This window comes from Lipotes vexillifer, unplaced genomic scaffold (genome assembly GCF_000442215.2).
Source record: "Lipotes vexillifer unplaced genomic scaffold, Lipotes_vexillifer_v1.1 scaffold613, whole genome shotgun sequence".
In the NCBI taxonomy this organism is placed as follows: Eukaryota; Metazoa; Chordata; class Mammalia; order Artiodactyla; family Lipotidae; genus Lipotes; species Lipotes vexillifer.
The window spans coordinates 87,232-110,118 of NW_006792345.1; the positions used below are offsets into that span (position 1 = coordinate 87,232).

Consider the following 22,887-nt stretch of genomic DNA (forward strand, 5'->3'; position numbering starts at 1 on the left):
AGATTTACTGTGTAGCACAGGGAACTATATTCAATATCTTGTAATAACCTATGATGGAAAAGAATTGGAAAAAGAAGAATATAGTTGTGTGTGTGTGTGTATATATATATATATATATATATATATATATATGTATGTATTGTATAACCAAGTTACTGTACACCTGAAACTAACACAATATTGTAAATCAACAATACTTGAGTTAAAAAAAAAAAAAAGGATGTTCAGCATCATTAGCCATTAGGGAAGTGCATGTTAAAATCACAATGAGATGCCACTGCACACCTATTAGAACAGCTACATATTTTTATAATGACAGTACCAGGTGCTGGAGAGGCTACAAAGCAACTGGAACAGTCATGCATTACCAGTGGGAATGCAGAATGGTACAACCACTTTGGAAAACACTTTCTTAAAAAGCCAAACATACCATATGACCCAATAATCCCACTCCTGGCTGTTTGTCCAAAAGAAATGAAAACTCATGTTCACCCAAAAACCTGTACACAAATGCTTATAGCAGCTCTGTTCATAAATGCCAAAAACTAAAAGCAGCTCAGATATCTTTCATCAAATGAATGGATAAACTGGTACATCTATGCAATGAAATTCTACTCAGCCATAAAAAGGAATGACCACTGATACACACAAAAACTTGGATTGATCACAAAGACATGCTAAAAGAAGCCAGTCTCAAAAGGTTATATGAAGTATAATTTCATGTATATGACATTAGGGGTGGAGAGAAGGTGTGACTCAGAGGGGCAGTGACAGGGTGTTTTGTGGGGTGATGGAACTATCCTGTATCCCCTGGTAGAATGGATTGTGGTAATGGTTACATGAACTTATGCCTGTGCTAAAACTCCAGGAACTATTCACAAAAAGGAGTCAATTTTACCATATATTAATTTTTAAATGTAAAAGAAAACCAGCAAGAATATGCAAAAATTATATGGTAAATGTGAGGAATGATCCTTTCCTTACAAAGATTTGGTTCATTTGGTCTAGGTTACAGCACTCAGAGAGGGCGAGGCAGGGGGCCGAGGAGCGGAGCCACAAGCTGCAGCAGGAGCTCGGCGGGAGGAGCAGCGCTCTGCAGCAACAGCTCTCCCAGCTGCTCGAGCAGTGGTAGGAGCCCTGGCGGCAGCAGGTGGCTGAGCGGTGCGGGAAGGACTGGGAAGGCCATCTCCCAATTGGGGCAGTGTCCCAGTGTCCACTTCAGAGGTGGCCCCTGCAAAGCTAGGATTCAGATGAGAAAAGAGACATCTGTTCCCTGTTTCACGAATGAGAAAAACGATTGCAGGTGGTTCAGTATAGTCCCCAGGGCTACTCAACTGGTGAGAAGGGCATCAGGATTTAGCTGCGGTTCACTTCCTACCCCTCTGTAGCTTTCTCTTTGCCCCCAACCCCCCAATATCCTCCATTGTCAGCTGGCTCTGGGTTGGAAAAAGCAGGATAAATGTTGCAGAATAAACGTCTCTTTTCCTCAGGTCTCCATCTCAGTAGAGGGTTCTGTGTGTGTGACCCCAAGTGTTAGAGCTGTTTTCCTCCCTCTCCATTCGCATAACTGTCAAGTGTGTGCCTGTGCCTGCTTCCCATGACATGTTCCTGGTCTTTCCTATGGAGGTGCAGATGGCCCTGCAGGAGAGGGAGCCTTATTTCCATGCTTTGTTGAAAGGTCTAGATGCTCACGTGGCAGTTCAGATTCCTGTGAATCCCCCGTTTCTTGAGTGGTGACCTGGGTTGTGGATTGTGGACCTCCGTGAAAATCTCTCATTGAGACTAACTCAAGTTCATTTTCCGCAAACAGCTCAAGTCTAGAGAAAGAGTTGAAATCAGAAAAAGAGCAAAGACAGGCTCTTCAGCGAGAATTACAGCATGAGAAAGACACTTCCTCTCTACTCCGAGCAGAGCTACAGCAAGTAGAAGGATTAAAAAAGGTAAGGCAGACTGTCTTGGGGAGAAAAAGAGCTTCTAGCATCTGCAGAAACTCCTGCTCAAGAGCCTTCTAGTGGGCAAGTGAGCCACACGCATGACTCGTGAATCCGCAGCTGCAGGGCCAGTCCCCGCTGTGCGCCAGGCGGCTCCAGGCCTGGGACGGGCCTGGGACACTGTTCCCACATCTGCTCTAGGAGGAAGAGGCAAAGACGCATCATAATCCAGTGAGCAAACCAGAGAGACTCGGTAATGAGAACAGTGAAGAGAGTAAAACAGTAAAACGTCCCCACACTGGCATGGTGGGTGGCCTGGGAAGAGAGTGACAGTTAAGCAGACAATTGAATGCTGAACAAGGGCCAGCCACGCAGAGCCACCAGGAAGTGTGAGGGTCTGTCGCAGCAAAGGAGCAGAAAGAAGGGCTGTGTGGCTGAGGTGTGATAGCAGAGGAAGGAGGGCTTGAGCAGAGGCCTCAGGCGGCCTTCCTGCACCACACCTTCCCTGGGGGCGGATCCCTGCAGCGGGGGCAGTTCCCAGACCTAGATTTTGTCTCGTTGAGCACGGTAATGGGTACCGCTGCAATTTGAGAGAAAGGCCCTTTGATTTCCATTGGAAAGTACCTAGAGCCCCTCATGAGAGAGGCTGCTAAGCCCAGTGTGGGGATTGCTTCCTCAAGAGCCACTCCGGCTCAGAGGTGGGAGGAGGGGACTTCTAGAAAGTTCTGCCACACGATGGAACGTGCCCCCTTTACTTCAAAATACTTTGATCTAAGATTTGAATTACACACACCCCTGCAAAAGAAACAAAACAATGTGTCTAACATCGCTGGGAAGCCTCAGCATGCCCTTGTGAGCCTGTGTTAATAGGCTCTGGAGCACAGGGCCCAGGAGCGGCTAAGGGGGAACTGCCACCACTCGGGCCTAAGCCCCGCTGCTGCCCTGGGGTCAGCCCTGAAAACCCAAGTTACTTTTCTGGGTCTTTGTCTCCGCCCTTGCCAGCCTTTGTCCTCAAGGTGTGCTGGCCCCAGATTACAAATAGTCATCAGCATCATCCCCAGTGAGCTTCACTCCATGGCTCGGGGCCTCCAGAAGGGCTTGCCACTCTCGGGGCCATGAAAGAGATCCCAGATCTTGGCCTTCATCAGCCTTGCTCATTCATTCTCAGGAAATTTTGACCAGCCCTCTCTGAAAAACAGTTTATTCCTAAACTAGCTTGCCCTGATACAAATCTGTCTTTTCATAGAAACTCAGATAGACACAGGCTTTTTTGCACTGTGAGGGTCTGTTTTGAACGTTTCTCGCCCCACGTCACTGTCTGCACTACAGAGCCACTCCTGAAGTGCTCACCTTCCAGTTGCCCATTCTGGTGAAACATGAGGGAACCTATGAAATAACCGTGTCTTGAAGAAGGTTACTACAGCAAAACTGTTTCTTGCTCTTGAAAAACATTCCAGGGACTTCCCTAGCGGTCCAGTGATTAAGACTTGGCGCTTCCACTGCAGGGGACACAGGTTCGATCCCTGGTCAGGAAATGAAGATCCTGCATGCCTCGCAGAGTGGCCAAAAAAGAAAAAACACAACAGGAAAAAAAGAAAAAGAAAAACATTCCAACTTGCTTGTCACTATGATTACTAAACCTTAAAAAAAAAAAAAGACTTTCAAGTCTGTGTCAAGCACCTGGTTTTTTCACTTTAGGAGCTGCGGGAGCTCCAGGATGAGAAGACAGAGTTACAGAAGGTTTGTGACGAGCAGGAACAAGCCCTCCAGGAAATGGGTCTGCACCTCAGCCAGTAAGAGCCCCATTCCCCTTGTCTGCCGCCTCCGTTAGGGCCACTAGGCCTCCCTGCCCCTGGAGAGTCACACCAGCCTGCCCACTGCATCACTCAAGCCCCAAACCTGTGTCCTCTTGTCAGAGGAGGGAAGGACAGTCGGGGAGGCCTGCCAGCTATTCAAGGGTGACGCCCCCACACACACACCAAACCCAGGAAGTCAGGCCCCAGGGACACAGCACTGGTTTGGGTTAATTAATTCATCAAGAATATCCTTTGCTAGTGACTGGAACCCTCATGTTCACAAACTTAGTATCTGTGTCCCAAGGGAACAAGATGGGTGATGAGAGGGTTGTGTGTTTAGCTCCAGAGGGAGGACTGTGGCTTGAGAATGTAAGCCTGCCACAGTGCAAGTATGGTGACCACTGAACCTCTCTTGAGACTGGATACTCACATCTAGCAGAGTCTGTCTGTCTGTCTCCAATGGGTGATGCTGAAGGAGTGCAGACCCTGCTGGTTCTGTCTCCCCTTCGACTTGACAGCTGTCCTCCCTGGTGTGCCAGTCCTGCCAGGTTGCTCTGGACAGTCTGATAGGTCACAGTGCAGATTGTGGAACTTGCCCGTTTGTGTGATGATTGCATTTTTAAACCCAGTGTGTAGCTTTTTCTCTTTGAGTCAGGACTCTTGGTTGCCAGTGACAGATATCCAACTCACACTGGCTTGCTTAAGCAAAAAAAAGTCATCAGGAATCAGTCTCTACCTCCCAGCTCTGTCTGTCACTTACCTCACAGGTGGGGCTGGCCCCCACGGGGGCAGTGTGGCACCCAGCAGAGCTGTCCGTCAGAGAAACGAAAGTTCCTCTTTCCCCATCACTCACACAGAGACCCCAGGTTGACTCACTGCTCCCACCTGAGTCCTGATGCAGCCACAGTGAGCAGCACAGCCCGGGCTCAGGCCCAGTGCAGAAGACACTGTGACCAGAAAAGGTCCAGAGGTAGGAACTAACGTGAGGATAAACCAGAAACACACTAAAGTAGTCCACACATGTGCACAGCCTTAGGATTTTTCTGTCTGGAAAGTTGGAAGGTTTCAAGCAGTGCTCTGGGCTGGCCCACAAAAGTATGAAGAAAAACAAGAAAGGAAAATGTTATGACTCTGGTGGGAATGTGGTCTTTTCAATAGTTTGACGTGAAGATGCTGCCCATTCGCCAAACTCTCCCACTCACCATATCTTTCTAGATCAGCCCAGGGCTGCTGGTCCCTTGTGCCCTGAGGGCTCCCTGCCACCTCTTAGGCCGAGTGCCCTGTGCTGCTGCCCCCACCGTGGGGAGAGCTCTTGGAGAGTGGGCAAGGCCAGGTGTCAACCCCACACTCAGAGCACAGGCCAGGTCTGAGGGCGTCCCTGAGACTAATGAGAACCAGATGTGGAGGCTGGCGTGGTGCTGGCTTCTTGGATTTGCAGTGGTGTTTAGACAGACGGAGAGTGAGGTGTCCTCGGGGTGCCCTCCCCCCTTCTCAGGTGGCTAGCCCCACTTTTTCTCCTGCCTGTCCTCTTCATGTTGGACAGACAGGAAACAGAGTCAGAGACACACTCCTAGTAGGCCACAGGCCTCAGAAAAGCGGACAGGCTCTGGTCTTGAAAACGCACTCCTGCACTTGGCAGCCTCCCAGCACTGCTGCCTGACCCAGCTTCAGGATGTCCTTCACAGCCGGGTTGTGTAGGTGTTGCCATGTCAGGGATACATACCACGGCAAGGCTAGTGCTTTCTCCCCTCCTCCTTTCTTTTTGCAAGCCAACACCAGATGACAGAGAAGCCTGTTCTCAGATGCCTCCACCAACTACAGGCACAGCTGCCCAGTTTATGTTGGGAACATCTGGATTCTTTTCAAATTGTATTTCCCAGGAAAGTTCTTGTATGTTGAGGCTGCCATCTTGACCTTGTCCATCCCAGACAGCCTCTGGCCCTGTCAGCCCACTGGCCTATTTCTGCAGCCAGTCAGGGGATGGAAGGAGCACCTCCAAGCACTCCTGAAGGCCGCAGGGGTTTTTCTTTTAAAGGCCTTGATGTTTGGTTTCCTAATCCTTCCCTAGAAGTCTAGGCTGTGTCTCAGAGGCCTGCCTCTCCGGCACTTAGATTAGGCTAATCCAGTGACAGCTTAGGCTAATCTCAGCTTTTAAAAAAAGGCTTTGACAAATACATATGTTTCGTTTTATCTGGTTTAATTCTTCCAGTTTAGACAATGTTCAGTCCTGTCTTTTATGTGGAGAACTAAGGAATTATTCTTGCACTAACGAGAATGGAACAAGGGGACTTCCCTGGTGGCACAGTTGTTAGGACTCCCAATGCCGGGAGCCTAGGTTCGATCCCTGGTCAGGGAACTAGATCCAGTATGCATGCCGCAACTAAGAGTTCGCATGCCACAACTAAGGACCCCGCGAGCTGCAACTAAGGAGCCCACATGCCGCAACTAAGATCCGGTGCAACCAACCAAATAAATAAATAAATATTTTTAAAAAGAATGGAACAAGAACAAACAATCATGCCCCCTGAGCCTGGCCTTTCTAGACAGAGCAGGCAGGCAGCAGGAAAGGGGCTGGTGAGAGGCCTACAGATTCAGGTTCCTGCCATGGGGGAGCCCAGGCCTGATACGGGAGCGCCCCCCTCCCCCGCCCCGACTTAAAGCACATGTCACACTCAGGAACAGTTGCCCAGAGAAGCCAGAAACATGGGCTTTTATGAGATAATTCTCAATTTTTAAATGCAGCTATTTCAAAGTCTTTTTAAATCCTTGCCAATTCAACAGTTTGTCCTTAGGCCAGACTCAGTCCACAGGCTCAGCGTCAGACTGCGCCAGACATGAGCCAACAGTGAGATGACTCTGGGATTATAAAAAGGTGGAAAGAAATAATTTTACAAGAACTCGTGTTATCACACTCCTCTCTTACAAGTCTTGTTGACTTCACAAAGCCAAAAAGTTTTTGTGGGTTTACTTCGAGTTTGAAAGCCCCACTAGTGAGGCTATGAATCTCTCTCTTTCTCGCTCTCTTTTTTTTTTTTAAGGTCAAAGCTGAAGATGGAAGACATCAAAGAAGTAAATAAGGCACTGAAGGTACTGGATTATTAATGTTATTAACGTAAGAATCACTACTCGTAGCTATTAGCTCGTGCTAATATCCTAGCATGCTCTTAGGTTTTCTCACAAAAATCAGGTGAGAATGTGTGGTTGATTGGTGGTTCTTGTCACTTATTTACAGATAAGAAAATGCTGTTCAGAGCCATTAACTTGGCTGAGATGACGATGCTGCAAGTGGCAGGGCCCAAGCTGGAACCGAGGTTCTGGTTTCTCTGCTGTCAGCTGTAGTTTGACATTAGGCCTAGATCATAGGTGCCCTAATGAAGGAAATGAAAAGTGGCAGAAAGAGATCCAGGTATTTTTTTTTTTTAATAGTGAGAGTAAGACCTTTCCCTCCAAGTGAGGGGCCAGAGGCCACACTGGCCCACTAAAGTGCCCTGCGCCATTTCTGGGAACCACTTAAGCCCTGAGCTGGGCCAAGTTTCTGGACCATTTTGGGGAGGGCAGAGTGGCGCACACAGCTTAAGGAGAGCAGGAGCATGTGGTCCAGGTGACCCCATGCAGTACCAAGCTGGGGCTGAGAGAGTGGAGAGGAGGGTGCAGGAGCTCCTAGCCTCAGCCTCAGCTCTGCTGTGGCAGCAGTGCACAAACACCCTCTTCACAAGACACCCTCCAGCGTATGCTAGAGCAGAGATCCTAATGTCTCTGACTACCAGGGCACCTCAGGTCAGAAGCAAATTGTCACAGCAACTAACAGCAGCCTGGACTTGCAGTTCACATCAGTTTACTGTATCCTCCCTTGTAGACCGAAAGCTCCTTGGATGTCATTGCTGTGAGCTGTTTATCTTTGTATCCCCTGCACTGCAGAGAAGTGTGCACAAAACGTCAGCTGACAGTGCCAGAGGGAGGATAAAAATCATAAAATGGGACTCTAGAGCTGCGTGGAACTAGTGAACCCAAGGTTGAAAGCCCTGGGTGCGGTGCTGCAGCTCCCAATCATAAGATCTCTCTGTGTCATCAGGAAAGTGATGGAGCCAAGGAGCCGTGAAAGTACACAGGGCCCTTGACCCCTGACCACCTCAGTCCCTGAGGCTGAATAAATCGCATATCCTAGTTTTCCCTTAGAAAGACCTCCAAAAGCATCTCTCTAAGCCTCAGTTGGCTCCTGGGCAGAATGGAGACATCTGCCTCCCACGATGCCCTGAGAACTGGGGGTCAGTGTGTATGGAGAAGGGCTTCCTGTCTCCACAGCACATTGCCTTCTGTCTCACGGTGGGGACTGCTGTCACCGATTTTCTAGTCTGGCTGACAGGGTTGGCCCTTCTTCCTCCTGCCAGTTCAGGAGGCACTTTGGATAATGTCTCAGCCAGGGGTGGAGTTAACCAGATCCTGATTCCGGTTACCTCAGCCACAGGGCATTTATTGAAAGGGGGTGGTGAGTCTCAGGTTAACGGAAGGCTGGAGAATCTGGCTTGAGGACTGGGGGCAACCTGTGGAGACCAGGAAGCCAGAGGGCGGGCAGGCTGCAGCACATGAGCTCCAGCTGTGGTCAGGGTGGAGGACAGTCCTGTGAGGCCACTTCTAGTGGAGAAGAGGCAGTCCCACAAAAGCAGACCAGGTGCTATTAGGAAGGGACAGCAGATGCTGGGTTGAAGGATGAACACAGCTAAAGGTTCATCAGGAACCGAGCCATAAAGTGGGATTCTGTGGTGTTCTTTCCTCCTCAGGGCCACACTTGGCTGAAAGACGATGAAGCCACGCACTGTAAGCAGTGTGAAAAGGAGTTTTCCATTTCCCGGAGAAAGGTATGTGGGGTAGCCCTCCACTCGCTCGCCCAGGGGCTGAGTTCGTGCCCTGCCTGGGCTCTCCTTCCTCTGGTTCTGGAAAAGGCCTGTGGGATTAGGCCCACTGCATTGTGTTCATGCTCACTGGTCTGCTGGCCCATGCAGACGACCTTCCAGCCTGCCCCCTTTCAGGGACCCCAGCCGGTAAGTTACAGGCCTTGTCTCCATCACAGTCCTCAATGATTTGGGAGTTGGGGCTGCTTGTTTGCAGAAATGGTCTGTGTGTATCAACTGAAAATTCTTTGGAAGCAACAGGACCAAAATCTAAGTTAGGCAAAACCAGAATCTATGGGGAACCCATGGGCAATTTAAGTCTCAGGACAGGCATCCAGGTGGCACCAAAAGGTAAATGGCAATCTGGGCAGGGCACTTGCCCCCGGTGAATGCCTGTGTAGCCTGCCTTCAGGTTCCGGAACAGGTGGTCTTGGGCCCAGCCTTTGGTCCAGGGTTGAGAGGGCCTTTATTGACCAGTTGGGCAGGACAGGGGCAGGATACAGATCTCACACAAAATAGAGCCTTTACTAAGGCTCCCCACACTGAATGGCCCAGTTCAAGGTCCACTGTCTAGCCTGACTGGCGAGTGGGGGGGCAGTTGGCAGAAGTGATGTATAGAGGGACACACAGGTCCTTGTCTTGGCGTCTGCCATGTGCCCAAGGTTCAAACAGCAGCACTGTTTACAAAAGCAAGATACCCTTCTCATGAGGGGCTGGCTAAAGAAACCTTGGGTCACCACCATGGAATGTAGCAATTGCAGAGAATGAACCCAGGCTCTTTAAGTAGCACGGACTACCAACTCAGTGAGTTAAGAGCTGTCAAGTCCAATGAAACAAAGAAAAGAACCTTAACTCACCCCTCCAAAACTCCATGGATTTTACAGGGACATAAATGTAGAAACAAGAGGTCTACAAACCCATTCCAAATTGGTACATGCCTCACTGATACATGAGGGAGGGATTTTAAAGCATTAAACTAGAGCGGGTGTGCAGACCCAGGCAGCTCAGCGTGTTCTGAGCGTATGAGTTCTTTTCCATCCTCTAGCACCACTGCCGAAATTGTGGCCACATCTTCTGCAACACGTGCTCCAGTAATGAGCTGGCCCTGCCCTCCTACCCCAAGCCAGTACGTGTGTGTGACAGCTGCCACACGCTGCTCCTTCAGCGCTGCTCCTCCTCCACCGGCTCCTAAGGTGGGGGCATCAGCAGGGACTGCTTTCTGGACCAGTTGCCAGCCTGTCTTCATGGGCGTGGGCAGCCTCAGAGCAGTGCCAAACTCTTTGGGTCTCGAGGTGGCCAGGGACTTGGGAGGTAAGTTTCCCAAGAGAACAAGATCCTCGCCTGGGCTGCTGTCACTCTGGAACACAACATGCGGGAACCAGAAACTGCGCGCCTCTCCTTTCCAAATTGTATGGATTCAGCTCCTCTGGATTGAAATTCTTCTCCCTTGACACCACTGGCTTTGGTTCAGATATAACCTTCATGATTTTGCTATTGTCATTTTTCAGTTTCCAAAGAATTAACCTATTTTGCAGCAGACCCACTAGTGTAATCAATTCCTTTCCCTCCCGGCTGCCCCAGCATGCCTTCACTGCTTCAGAGTCAAGAAATCTATTTCACACCCTTGTGAATATCCATCGTTAGCCCTGCAATAAAATCATTTATTTTTCATAGTCAAGAAATTTGCTGTGTCACACTCTTGTGAATTAATATCCATCATTATTAGCCCTGCAATAAAATCATTTATTTTTCACAGTCAAGAAATTTGCTGTTTCACACTCATGAATACCCATCATTAGCCCTGCAATAAAATCATCTATTTTTCATTCTGGTGCAGAAAATGAAGGAGCTGTGTCAGCTTCACAGGATGCCCAAAGCAACCCCCATTTCAGGACGAGGCCCTTGGTGAGGGCAACTGCATTCGAGGTGAAGACCTGAGCCTGCTGTGTTCTGGGGTGCAGGCTGCTCTGCCCAGTTGAGCCAAGGACAAGTTGTGCTGATAAGTCCAACAAGCACAGAGAAAGTACCTATCACCAAAGCCCAAAAGTTGTTCCCTTATATATTTGGGTTGGCCAAAAAGTTCGAGTTTTTCCTAATATCTTACAGAAAAACACGAATCTGTATGGCCAGCCTCCAAAACTGTGCCCAGCTCCAAAGCTGCATTCATTCCAAACTACAGATTTTCACAAGGTTCCAAAGAACCACAATGTTTCTAGAGTTCTTTCAAGTTTCTAATTCTAGTCCCTTTTCTTCCTCCAATAAGGCATGTTTTTCAACTTGTGAAAAACTAGAGGACGAGGGGAAGGAACCCTCCTTGTGTCCAATTCCCCAGACATGGAGTAACTCAGTAAAGATCTCAGGGGCAGCAGCTGAACACCAACGCTCAACAGTGCCTCCCCAGAAAATCATCAAGTACAACACTCCTGTATCCCCAACCCAACTGAAGGTATGCACCCAGCCTTCAGAGAGCGTGTGGCAGGGCAGGCAGACTGCAGGGCCCTTCACGCATACCTTCGCACAATGCTGCCATCTACAGTCTGTAAATAACGACTATCATTCCACGCAATTTTTCAGAGTACACTCACCATACTCACCTCACCCAAGAGGAAACCTTCAGCAGTCACAGCAAGTAAAAATGTACACATGTGGCTTCAAACAGCACAAGCCTATATTCACAGCTCCAATTCTTAATTCTAACCTCAATACAGCAAACTTTTTCTATTAGAGGGATGATGAATGAGTGGCAATTCCCAAACTAGTGTTAAGTATCTGAAGGGAATCCTAGAACTACACTTGTAAGAACTGCTTACTACTTTCCTAGCAAATGTCATTGAGTTCTTATATACGATAATGATTTCAATTACTGAAGTACAACTTGGTATTCTACTTCAGAAGCTTTGTAAATAAATGGAATGTCGCTCTTAAGTAGTTTTGATCTTGAGGAATGAGGCAAAAATAAAGGTTGAAACCTCAATGTGAAAGTTCTCTACGAGCTAGCTCCTTCTAGAAGATACCCCATATAAGCAAAATTCAAAAGATGCCATCAGACTAGGAAGGGGCAGCTCTAGTCAGCCACCCCTTGCCTCTGGCACTTCCTCAGCCATGCTCAAAAGGCTTCCATGGACATGCACAGCATGCAGTGAGGAGACTTCTGCCTCCCCCTTGGCTTTGTGCAAGTGCTTAGCAAGTCAAAGGCAAAAATTCAGATCAGATCCTGTGCAGCCAGGCCAGACATACAAGCCCTTCCACAGGGCCCCAGAGCTACGTTTACCTTCAGTTGCACTGGAGGGAAGAGAGGTCTGAAGACATCTACAAAACGGCCACAACTGCCAAGCCTGTCTGCCACAGCCAGAGACGTGGGCCACTGTTCACCTACGCCCCAGGCAGGAATAGATCACCAAGAAACAGTCCACATGACACTGAAGCACAGACAAGACAAAGTGCAGTTTTTAAAAGGAAGATTTATTCAACAAGTTTCACTTAGCGCAATACACCTAAAAGGAAAATCACAATACAATGAAAAGATTTAAATCAAGGCCTCAGAATTTCAAACAAACACCAAGACCAAAATCCTAAAGTATTGGTATTGCGTCTCAAATTTTCCCCATTAACTTAAAAAAAAGCTTAAACTTACGTGCCACAGAGGTTATTAAATGAAACTAGAATTAACAAACATGCCAAATGTTTCACTTTTAATTGTAGACACAGCTCCTATATTGAGTTTCACAAAAAAGCATGTCTTTCAACAATGCGTCCAAACAGTGTTCAATGTAATGTGGTGTAAGCAACATTTAACATAATTCAACTGCTTTAACCTAAATACACCTACTGCTTAAGTACGTCCTACAATATAACTAACTTGAGAAAAGCTGAAAAGTATTTAACAGTAACAGATTACTCAACCTAGTTACATCCTAAATGAATGTGTTCAAAAATACTGAACCTTAAGTCTTTAAAACAATCCTGATTTCCACTTAGAGTAAGCATAAACCACAAGTTTGTATTGCAAAACTGTTAAAACTTAAGTTTTGTTTTTTTTTTTAAAAAATGTTGACCAAGAGTCAGTGATCAGGATCAATTACATTCCCCATCCACCACTCATACTGGACATGCTAGACATCCCTCCCATTCCGTTCACTCCCATAGATGCTCGGCTTCCACTACTGTAGTAGCTGCTGTTCACTGTTCCTTGGCTGCCTGCAAAGAGATCAATTTGACAAGTCAGGATAAGTATCAGATTATCAGTCAACTAAAATATAGCATTCCAAAAAAAGTTTAAAAAGTATACGAGTACAAATGGCTGCTGTCCAAGTGGCGAGAAGCATGTTTGGGAAAAGGGACTCCCGACTCCAAACAAATCTCAATTAACCCCTTTTCTCTGCAGTACCAACTTGCCAGACTCTTGTGCTACCATTTAATTGGATGCTTCAGGATCAACGTGGAAAATTAAGTTTAAAGGAAAACTAGTGTTTTTCAAAAATTGCAAAATTACTTCATGTTGTTTTTAAAGCTAAACAAAGCATTTTAAAAAAAATTTACCATAAACATTCACAATGTGTCCATCGAATGGCATATATGAATAGGGAGCACAGGGGCAATCTCTTTGCTTTTCCTATTCATGGCGGGCAGGAAGTGAGACGACGAAGTTGGACTAAAGGCAACTCACTGTGCCCAAAATGGCAGCCTCCATGGAGTTAAATCAGAGCCATTGACTGCTATAGGAAGTGTTACTACAACATATCAGTATTTGCTATTGGGAATTTAAATTATACTTTTCGAGAAAATATTTACCTATGCAATGTTTGATTGAAAATCACTGGAGTTTTCCTGTAAAACTTGGTCTGCAAAAGGATTTTGTAGGGTAAGACTATAATACCAAAATCACCATTCTTTAGACCAATTGAAAAAATAATTAATAAAACCAATCCTAGGTTAACTGACTAGTAAATACGGTCCTAAACCCAACCACCATTCTATTATTTAAAATTCTCCCTCCATCTAAAATGGATTTATTGCTAACAAAAAGACAGAAGAAGTGAACAATTTTATTTAATGTTTTAACAAATGGAGGCAGATGTTTTCTGGCTCGACATTATTCAAAGTTGCAATAATGACTATTTTGAATTCATAGAATACTTCCCCCTCCCAATGATTGATTCTGAAAGTTAAGCTATTTGAACAGTTATATTAGGATTAAGAGCATACATTTAATAACCCAATTTCACCAAAAAGGAGCCTGAATATTCCCAACTAAAGAAACCTGCCTAAAACTTACTCAAGTATATAAAAAAACACACTTACCATATCCACTCATGCTGCTCTGGCCACCATAGCCGCCTCCATAACCACCACTCAGCTGCTGGCTGGCTGGGCCGCCATAACTGGACTGGTTTGCTGTTAAGTTAAGAGAACATTAGAACCTTGTTCCTTATGTAATGTGGTACCTGGTGGTACCGGGCTTGTAATTCTAATCTATTATTTTCCAGTCTTGATCTTACATCACTACATATAACCCTCTGTGCCCTCCTTCTGCCTACTGTCTATGACCAGACTACCTTTCTATCCATCATTTGAGCTAGTCACTTATAAACCACAAGGCCAACAGCATACACATCAGCAAGACTGAATCCACGTTTCTGTAAGTAGAGGCATTTTGACAAGACCTTATGAAAATGTTTAACTGGATTTAGTGGGATTTTCCCCCATAATTCGATATATTAAGGGTAGGTCAATACACAGGTATCACTAAACACCTGATTATGCCCCAAAATTTATTTTGATCCTGTGCTTTTTGCTAAATATTACTTTTAGATTTATACTTCATACTTATAGACAAATCAACTAGTTTCTTTCTGTAGTCCCCTCCCCCAAAAATACTTCAAACTAATTTGTTATCTAACAGTTTTATGTAACGACTTAAGGCACACATACTATTCAAATCAAAACTTTTCTTTGCCTAAATTATGCTAAACTCCTTATATATAAATTAACTTAACTTATATAATCGACATACAGATATAAACGTTTTGGTTTTTAAAAAAACTAACGATATTTACACAAGCCCATGCCTCCCATCATTTGGCTACCATAAGCACCACCGCTTGCTCCTGCTGTAGAATTCAAGAAGAGTTCTACATATCTGTGTTCTGAAATGAGAGAAAAGGCATACAAGGTTAGCTTAAAAAAAGACACTAAAGTGATATTTACACAAACCCATGCCTCCTAGCATTTGGCTACCGTAAGCACCACCGCTTGCTCCTGCTGTAGAATTCAAGAAGAGTTCTACATATCTGTGTTCTGAAATGAGAAAAAAAAAGTTGAAAATGTTTGTTGGTGAAAGAAAAAGATAAGCACTTTTAGTTCTTTTAAGTAGATCTGTGAACTATAAATACTTTTAGTAAAACAAAAATTCTAGCTGCTTCTCTCAGGTGATTTACTTTATGCAAGTTTCAAAAAAGCAGTCTTAAACATTCACCTAAATTGCTTTGTCAGTTAAGCATATACCTTAGTCAGTGTTCTTATCACAAATTTTTTAATCATACTAACTTTAAAAACCCACGCACTTTTTAAACATCCCGTAGAACCCTATTATTGGATTACAAACTTTTCTCATCCTTACTATTCCTTTATCATAATCAGTCACACAACTACCTATAAGAGACCTGAAGATCCTTAAATCACACTTACGCATATTTGCTTTGTCTTTTGACATAGCTGCCACAGCATCCTCATGAGTTGCAAACTCAACATCTGCTTCACCAGTTACTCTGCCATCGGGACCAATTTCAATATGTACTCTCACAGGGTTGAGTGGTGAAAAAAACTAAATATAAGGTATTTCAGAGAAGCAAGTCAAATATTGTTACAGGAAACAAAACTTTAACATGCTGCTTCACTTAAGCAGAATAAGAACCATGTTTTTACTGTTATACTGAGATATACAACTTATCCTACACTTACATTATAAATGTCATTCTCAGTAGCTCTGTAAGGTAATCCCCGCATGTGTACACAGTGTCCTGTTGTGCTCTGGAAAGTAGAGCCACCATCCCCGTATCTGTGATCTGACATTCCTGAAAAACAATAATTGAGGTCTAGATGAACAAGAGTTAAGTATCCCTCAGATGAGAAATTCAATTCTTACCTTACCTCTTCCAAATCTATCTGACCCAAATCCATAGCCATCATTATAGCCATTATAATCATCATAGCCTCCATAACCTGAAAGGCAAGAAGTACAATCACTAAATAAGTCACATAAAGAACAGACCTCGTGACACCTGCGCAATACACATACCTCCACCGTACGCACCACGCCTCATCCTTTCAAAGCCAGCTCCTCTTCCAATGCTGTTATACCCTCTCCCAGCCCCAGGTCTGTCATAGGGACCTGGCCGCTGCATGGCCATAAGTTTTCGTGGTGGATCATAGTGAGTTCTAACTTCAGCTCGACTGCTCTTAAAGATTTCGATATACCTAAAGCATTGTTCAAGAGGAAAGGGAGTGGGGAAGGGAGAGAAAACATTAGTTCATTTCATACAGGTATTCAGTTACACAAGAAAACAATGTAGTCATAGCCATGAAACTGACTAATATTTAAAGCCAGATTTCTTATATTTGTATAGGCAATGACCAGAAATTCACTCAATTTTAAGATTTAATGTAAACTTTATAGGAAAAAAATTCACTCCTCTGAGGCAGAGAGCCCAACCTTAGGGGTAGAGAGGAGTACTGTAAATAAATGTCTTAGGAGGGAAAGAATTCCACTCAACTTTCAACATTTCATGTCTTAAATCCATTGGCATCATGTATAGCAAGTGAGCTAAAAAGCCAGCCTCCACCAACAGTCTAGCCCACACTACACATTTCCTTCTGCCAATAAATACCCCAGCCTATGCTTTTAGTAGGAATCAGCATAGGTAAGCGCATGCTTCAATGAAAAATAGTCACAAGCAAAGAGAATAAAACCTTTTGTGACAATTTCTTGAAAGCTATGCTTATTAATACATATGCAGAAAACATTTATACAGCAAGAAAGTTTGTTGCATTTCAACTTTAAAAACAAGATCAGAAAGTATCACATTTTCTTATGGTAATATTAATTTACTAGGTGGAGTTATTACAGCTAAAGCCAGGTTTGCATTAACATTTTTAAAACCATAGTCTCTCAACTCCAGTGACTGGGGTTAATTAGGAATCCTACAAAATTGTAAAGTAGACCAAATTAACTGGGGACAATTTCAAAACCTGTAATTTAATCTGAAAGCACTATGGGACTTTGACATATGAGAAGTTTGAAAATTGTGGCAAAACATCAAGTAATTGGGACTAGGAATCAGATCTTCTTCCTTGATTCTAAGCAGAGAGAATATGGATTTAATTGTTTACCATAAGAAAAGTGACAAATCCAACCAACCATCCATCCCCACCTGTGCCCTATTCTTTCCTTGTGTTTCTTTAGAGCCTTTTCAGCTATTTCCTGTGAAGCAAACTGCACGAAGGCCTCCCCCGTACTCCTCCCCTGGAAGTCCACCGGCAATGTTATCCCATTTGGCACGATTTCCAACCCTTCAACCCAAGGACAAATAACCCCAGTAGGGGGGCAATATTAACATCACAAGCCCAGAAATGATTCTTCTTATAGCTTTAAATACACCAGAATTTTAACTTTAGGTGAACGGTATGCTTTCAACAAGTACTCTTTAAAAATTCATTGCAGTAATATGAAGTTCCATTATAACAAACTATTAATTCTTAACACACCCCATGACATGGTATGTAAGAAAAAACTTGCTGAACACAGGATGCATTAAGAATTCAACAATTAAGAATACTTATTTATCTATGCAACTTAATGTTGAAAATTATACAAGAACTTAACAAGTTTTCAAGCATTAAAGACAACAGTTTTACTAAATTCAAGATATACCTTTTACCTCATTTCATATTGCAATGTTTTAAAGTTAGTGGAACTTCAGTTTTAAGAAATTACATATTTAAACATTTAATATACAAATTGAAACATTGTTTAGTCATATAATTGACAAACATACAATCTAAGCTTTCAACAAACAACTGATCTAACACAGCACAATCATGCACTCTTATGCTCTAATAGTAGTAAGATTCACTTCTGGAAATTCCGTCTATGAAAAATCCTTTCCGTGGAAACATTCCCAAGCTTACAAAAAGGACTTAAAGCACTTTCCTAGAAGATATGAAATTATGTTCATATTTAACGATGTTGACAGATAGCATTCAATTCTCACCAATTTAGACAAAAACAATAAAAACAGACTTGATTGCAAAAATTCTGGCAAAATATTAGGACTTGATATGTATCTAGTTAAGTCAAGATTTTAACACATACTACACTAAACCATGAAAGGATTTGTTCTTAATTCCAGTTTATCACAACATGAACATTAAGCAACAGTATTTAAAATATATGCTCTAACATTCTGCTAAACATTCAAATACTTTAGGCCCAAAACAATTTCAAAATACTTTCTGTACTTCAGATACAAAGACTACATTCAATCTACACTTATATTAGATTGACTTTCAGTAAGTTTAATTCCCTGGCTAAACCAATTGTTTCCGTAAGTTTTTTTTGTATAAACAGAATGAGATCAGAGAATTTCTGGTCCCATGACCCAGTGTCTCTTACAATATAGACACTTGCCATAAATTACAACAACCTAACATACTAATCTAATGTTAAGGGATCTTACCTTTAACTTGAAGTACTTAGCTGTACAGCAATGTGAGGAAAGTAGTTAAGTTGTTGAGGACAATCCTCAAAGATCTACTCTGAACTACAATACTAAATATAGGCAGTTAGCATTTTGGAAATACTTAATTAATCCACCTTTAAGATGGGCTTAAATTATTTGAAGGTCTCCAGGAAAAAGAAAACATTAATTCATCTGCATATACTCACAACCTGTTTAAATATCTAAGCTACTCAACTTAAGGTCTATTCAATCACATGTTGCCAGAGGCTAGCCAAAACTCACTGCTCAGCAACAAACAGGACTACATACCTGAGAAGAACTGAACAATTTCTTCCTTGCTACATCCAAAGGGGAGTCCTCTAAGCCGTACAAAGCCATCATTGGCCGTGTCAGGACTATTTGGACCAGTATGCTTCAACACCCAATCCATTTCAACGTTGTTTGACTTGAATACTGAAAGAGGTGCTTAGAATTAGTCAACTTTGGAAAGTTAGAAAACCAAGTTCAGACTTCCTGGGTCTTTAGATAATCTAGGTAGAGCTGCCATAAACTCTTAGATGACCATTTCCATGCGGTCAAATACCTAAAATTCAGAAGGGGTAAGATAGATTTCTATTTGTTTAATGTTTTATTTACTGTTACTAGGGCAATGTAAATCAAACCTTCAACATATCTGTGTCCCATAGTTTCTCTGTCTTTTTTCAGGGCCAATTTGACTTCATCTTCTGATTCAAGTTCAACAAAAGCCTCGCCACTCGGTCTGCCTTCTCTGGTGTAGATGAAACGAATACCTTGAGCCCCATTTTGAATTTTGCAGTCTGGAAAGAAAACAACTGTTAATACAGAATTTAAAACTAAAAACCATCTCTGGGTGATGAAATGCCTATACATACCCCCACTACAAAGCAGAGCATTTGCAAAGCCTAAAATGAGCAAGGTATTACTAACTCCTAGGGTGTCTCTTTCAGTAATTAAGCAGTTTTCCTCTCATAACCACACTTTATTATTCCCTAAATATATTCCCAATCCATCAAGAAAATCCAATATTCAAAGCACTTTCTTAATGAAGTTATCTCCAAGTCCTCACTATTCAAGTGTCCATTAAACATCCTTTTTATAACTCCTCAGTGAAGTTTTACGTCTGGACCTTGTGATTTTATAGCATTTTCTGAATAAACGTGGTTTGGAGTTTTGATTTAGGGTATTTGACAGTTTTACCTTACTAGCAGCAACATTACAATTTCTTGCTCGAATCCGAATTGCAGGGCCAATACTCACCTGAAAGGGGATCAATGTTACCAAGCTAAAATGCTCCAAGTTGCACAGCTGAAGCCAAACCCAGTCTTGCCCACTGCAAGGTGGCTTCCAGTGTACTTGGTTCTTGTTTTACAGGTCGTTTTCCGTTACACACGCTAAATTCAGATAGTAAGTCAATACTACAAATATACTTCCAAAACCTGTAAATTTCTCCCAAATGTATCTTTCAATCTCATCTTATGCTAATAATGAGAACAAGGACATTTGGCAGACGTTATTCAGGAAACCTACATACTGGGAAAAAAACTACATAGGCAAGAAAACTTTCCTGGGCTTCAGTGTCCTCAACTGTAAAGTGAGCCAAATCAAGAACTATGAGAAAGAGCTCTTCAGTTACAAAATCTTGATTAGGAAAATTGTCTGAAATTAAGAAATGACATTTTATCTTTCCAAAGCAGAATGCCCCTTTTTCAAATAAAGGCCAAAACTGGAAAAGTGTTATATTTGTTCAGCTGCTGGGCAAAGTTCTCAAGATTGAAAGGGAAACCCCATCTATCCTTTCTAAAAGACATCCACAGAATGACTAGTACTTAATGAAAAAAAAAAAAAAAAAAATTCAGACTCACCAGAAAAAAACCGCTGCACTTCGTCGGCCGAGCAAGACCAAGGCAAGCCCCGAACCTTCACCACGAATCCCTCGCCGCCTTCGGTGCCCAACATCATCGTCTCTTAGGGGGTCCTGGCGTCGAAACAGCCTGAAAGATGGGGATGAAGGTCAGACCTGAAAAATGTTAAAATTAAACAGCCCTCTGATCTCGAAACGCCCTGCCGGCCCGCGGCCGCCTCCGTCAAGGTCGAGCCCGTGCGGACGTTCCGACCCAGGCGACTCCAACACCGAACGCCCAGTTGGCCAGCGGCCGGGCCCCCGAGGCCGCTCTGCGCACCAGGTACCAGCGCCCCAAGCCGAGGGGGCACCCGGCCTAGCGCCAGCGTGGAGGCAAGGAAATGGCGGCGGCCGCTTCCGCTCCGCCTCCTCCGACATCTCACACAATAGAGTCGGCGCGGCCTGCAGGCCTCAGCGGCCCTGCCACAACTCGGCGAACCGTTCCTGGTGTCTAACGGCAGCCCGCACCTTGCTAAAGACCCCGCTGCTAAAGCCCCCGCAGCCTCTACAGAGACCTTGGGACAAGCAATCCTCGCGAAACTGGCATCGTCGGGGGCCGCTAGGTGGTAAATACGGAACACCAAACACTCACCTGCACACACAACTTCGGCGCGGCTAAGAAGAAATGGCTAGCGGGCGCCTGCGCAACCTAAATAAGGCCCTTTGAACAAGCTCTGCGCACGCGCAGCTAGGTTCCCGCACCGCCCCCTTGCGTCACACAGAGCTCGGGCGCATGCGTAATATTATGAGCCGGCCCACCTCCCACCAGTAAATTATTACACGCATGCGTATTTGGGTCAGCCCCGCCCACCTCCCTAAACCCGCCGGGCTTTTTTGCGCCTGCGCCTTACAGCGATTATTCGAGCCTTAGCGGTTTGAGTTTCACGCGCATGCGTCTTCCTTCAAACCCTTCGCTCGACTTACCCGCCAGAAGGGGGAGGGGTGTGGCGGCAATTAGTTCCCTACGGGAACAGTAGCGGGCTCTGGGTTGTGATGAGGTGTCCGTAGCCTATTATCCGCAGTCCTAGCAGACCTGAAAGTACAAGCGCTCCCCTCCCTCGCGCCGCCTATACTCCTTTTCTCCCTAAAGCCATCCCGTGACAAACTGGGGGCTGCGGGACTGCATACTTCCTGCACCCGAAGCCCCCCCCGCGGCGCCGGGAGCATGTCCAAGTCCTTCGTGCCGCCACTGCCCCTTACCTGCCGCCGTTGGGCCTGGGGCCCGGACTCCAGTCCCGTACCTCGCTTTTGCCCTAACGAACTCCCACCCTGCGACCCCCGCTGCCTCGCCCCGGGGTCGGCCAGCTGGGCGCTCGCACGAGAGGGGGGCGCCGGATGCGCGTCCCGTCGCGCCTCGTGAGCGCAGGGTAAGCCGCCGGTGCACGCCGGACTTCGCTCTCCCGAGGAGGTTCCCCCTTAATTCTCCCAAAGTTAAGTAGATATCGTTATGTCCATTCTCCAGGTGGAGGCCTTCAATTCGGCAAGACTCCAGGGTCACCCCATGTGCGCATATGGCCCGAGATTAGTGATGTTCGTGATTTCCGGCAGCACTGCGGAAACTGGGACCATTCCCGTAGCCTTCCAATCCTCCCCTTGTCTGATGCCGGCTGTCCTCCCCACCTCGGCCTGGTGGACACATGCAATAAACACAGGGGTATCACAGCGAAGGCCTCTCTGAGTGCCACCACGGGAAGATGCAAGTAAAGCACGTTTTCGTCCCTACAATTGTCTGGAGGTCGTATCCGGTTTTAACAGGTTTGAGAAAACTGCAGAGGACATCAATGGAACAGGGAGAAGATGATCCAAGATAAGGTCCCACAGGTAGGCGAGGCCCGATCCTGAAAGGCCATTTAGGCCTTGGCCTTAGGCCTCTCCAAGCACACGAGAAGGCTTTGGCAGGTCTTCAGCAGGGCGCAATAGGACCTGTTTGAAAAGGAAAACTCTATTGCTGGGTGTGGAGGGGACTCAGACGGGACAATCATGGTGAATGATGCTCCTTGCCCCCAATTGCAAAAACAGCTAGAGGAAATAGAGGGCATTTTGGCTGAAGTCACCAAGATGTGGGATTCCCAAGTCTTCCAGATTGAAGGTCTATCTCTGAGTGATTCAAAAGCAAAAACAGTTTTTGCTCTTGGGTGCTATCTCTCCAGGACATCACAAAGATATCTCTCAAGGTTTCTTAATAGGTTACAGCATTTGAGAGCTCTGGTCTAATTAAATGACCTAAGAAGGGAGTTGCCTGGCGGTCCAGTGGTTGGGACTGGACCGAGGGCCTGGGTTCCATCCCTGTTCAGGGAACTAGGATTCTGGAAACTGCAGGGTGAGGGCAAAAAAAAAATGACTTAAGAACACTAGTTTCTGATTAGATGAGGGAAAAACTCTGATCTCCCCTGGTAGTGCATTATAAAATCATGTTTTCGGGAATTCCCTTGTGAAAGGACTTGGCACTTTCACTGCCGTGGCATGGGTTGAATCCCTGGTCCTGGAACTAAGATCCCGCAAGCTGCGTGGCCAAAAAAACCTAAAAAGATACACAGTATGTCATGTTTTCACCCTTTAACAACACGGCTACACTTCTAAGATTTGTTTGTTTGTTTGTTTTTTGGCAGCCTG

General features: G+C 45.0%; 2 protein-coding genes across 2 annotated transcripts in view; one reads left to right on the forward strand and one right to left on the reverse strand.

The window, feature by feature from the left end:
• The window catches only part of RUFY1 (RUN and FYVE domain containing 1), a 56,961-nt gene extending 47,153 nt beyond the window's left edge, over positions 1-9,808 (forward strand). Inside the window, exons 13-18 of the mRNA XM_007465498.1 lie at positions 1,009-1,128; positions 1,811-1,940; positions 3,630-3,724; positions 6,766-6,814; positions 8,506-8,583; positions 9,662-9,808. Coding sequence (XP_007465560.1) covers positions 1,009-1,128; positions 1,811-1,940; positions 3,630-3,724; positions 6,766-6,814; positions 8,506-8,583; positions 9,662-9,808 — 619 coding nt within the window. The remainder of the gene's footprint in view (positions 1-1,008; positions 1,129-1,810; positions 1,941-3,629; positions 3,725-6,765; positions 6,815-8,505; positions 8,584-9,661) is intronic.
• Positions 9,809-12,058: 2,250 nt separating this feature from the next.
• On the reverse strand, positions 12,059-20,903 carry HNRNPH1 (heterogeneous nuclear ribonucleoprotein H1). Its single transcript, XM_007465499.1, has 14 exons — positions 20,867-20,903; positions 20,237-20,365; positions 19,016-19,171; positions 18,663-18,806; positions 17,046-17,184; positions 15,914-16,092; positions 15,766-15,837; positions 15,577-15,710; positions 15,304-15,439; positions 14,854-14,913; positions 14,673-14,762; positions 13,918-14,010; positions 13,408-13,457; positions 12,059-12,813 (listed from the first exon to the last, which is right to left on the reverse strand). The coding sequence occupies exons 2-13, from the start codon at positions 20,331-20,333 to the stop codon at positions 13,408-13,410; spliced, it is 1,350 nt and encodes a 449-aa protein (XP_007465561.1). The 5' UTR covers positions 20,334-20,365; positions 20,867-20,903; the 3' UTR covers positions 12,059-12,813.
• Positions 20,904-22,887: the final 1,984 nt, after the last annotated feature.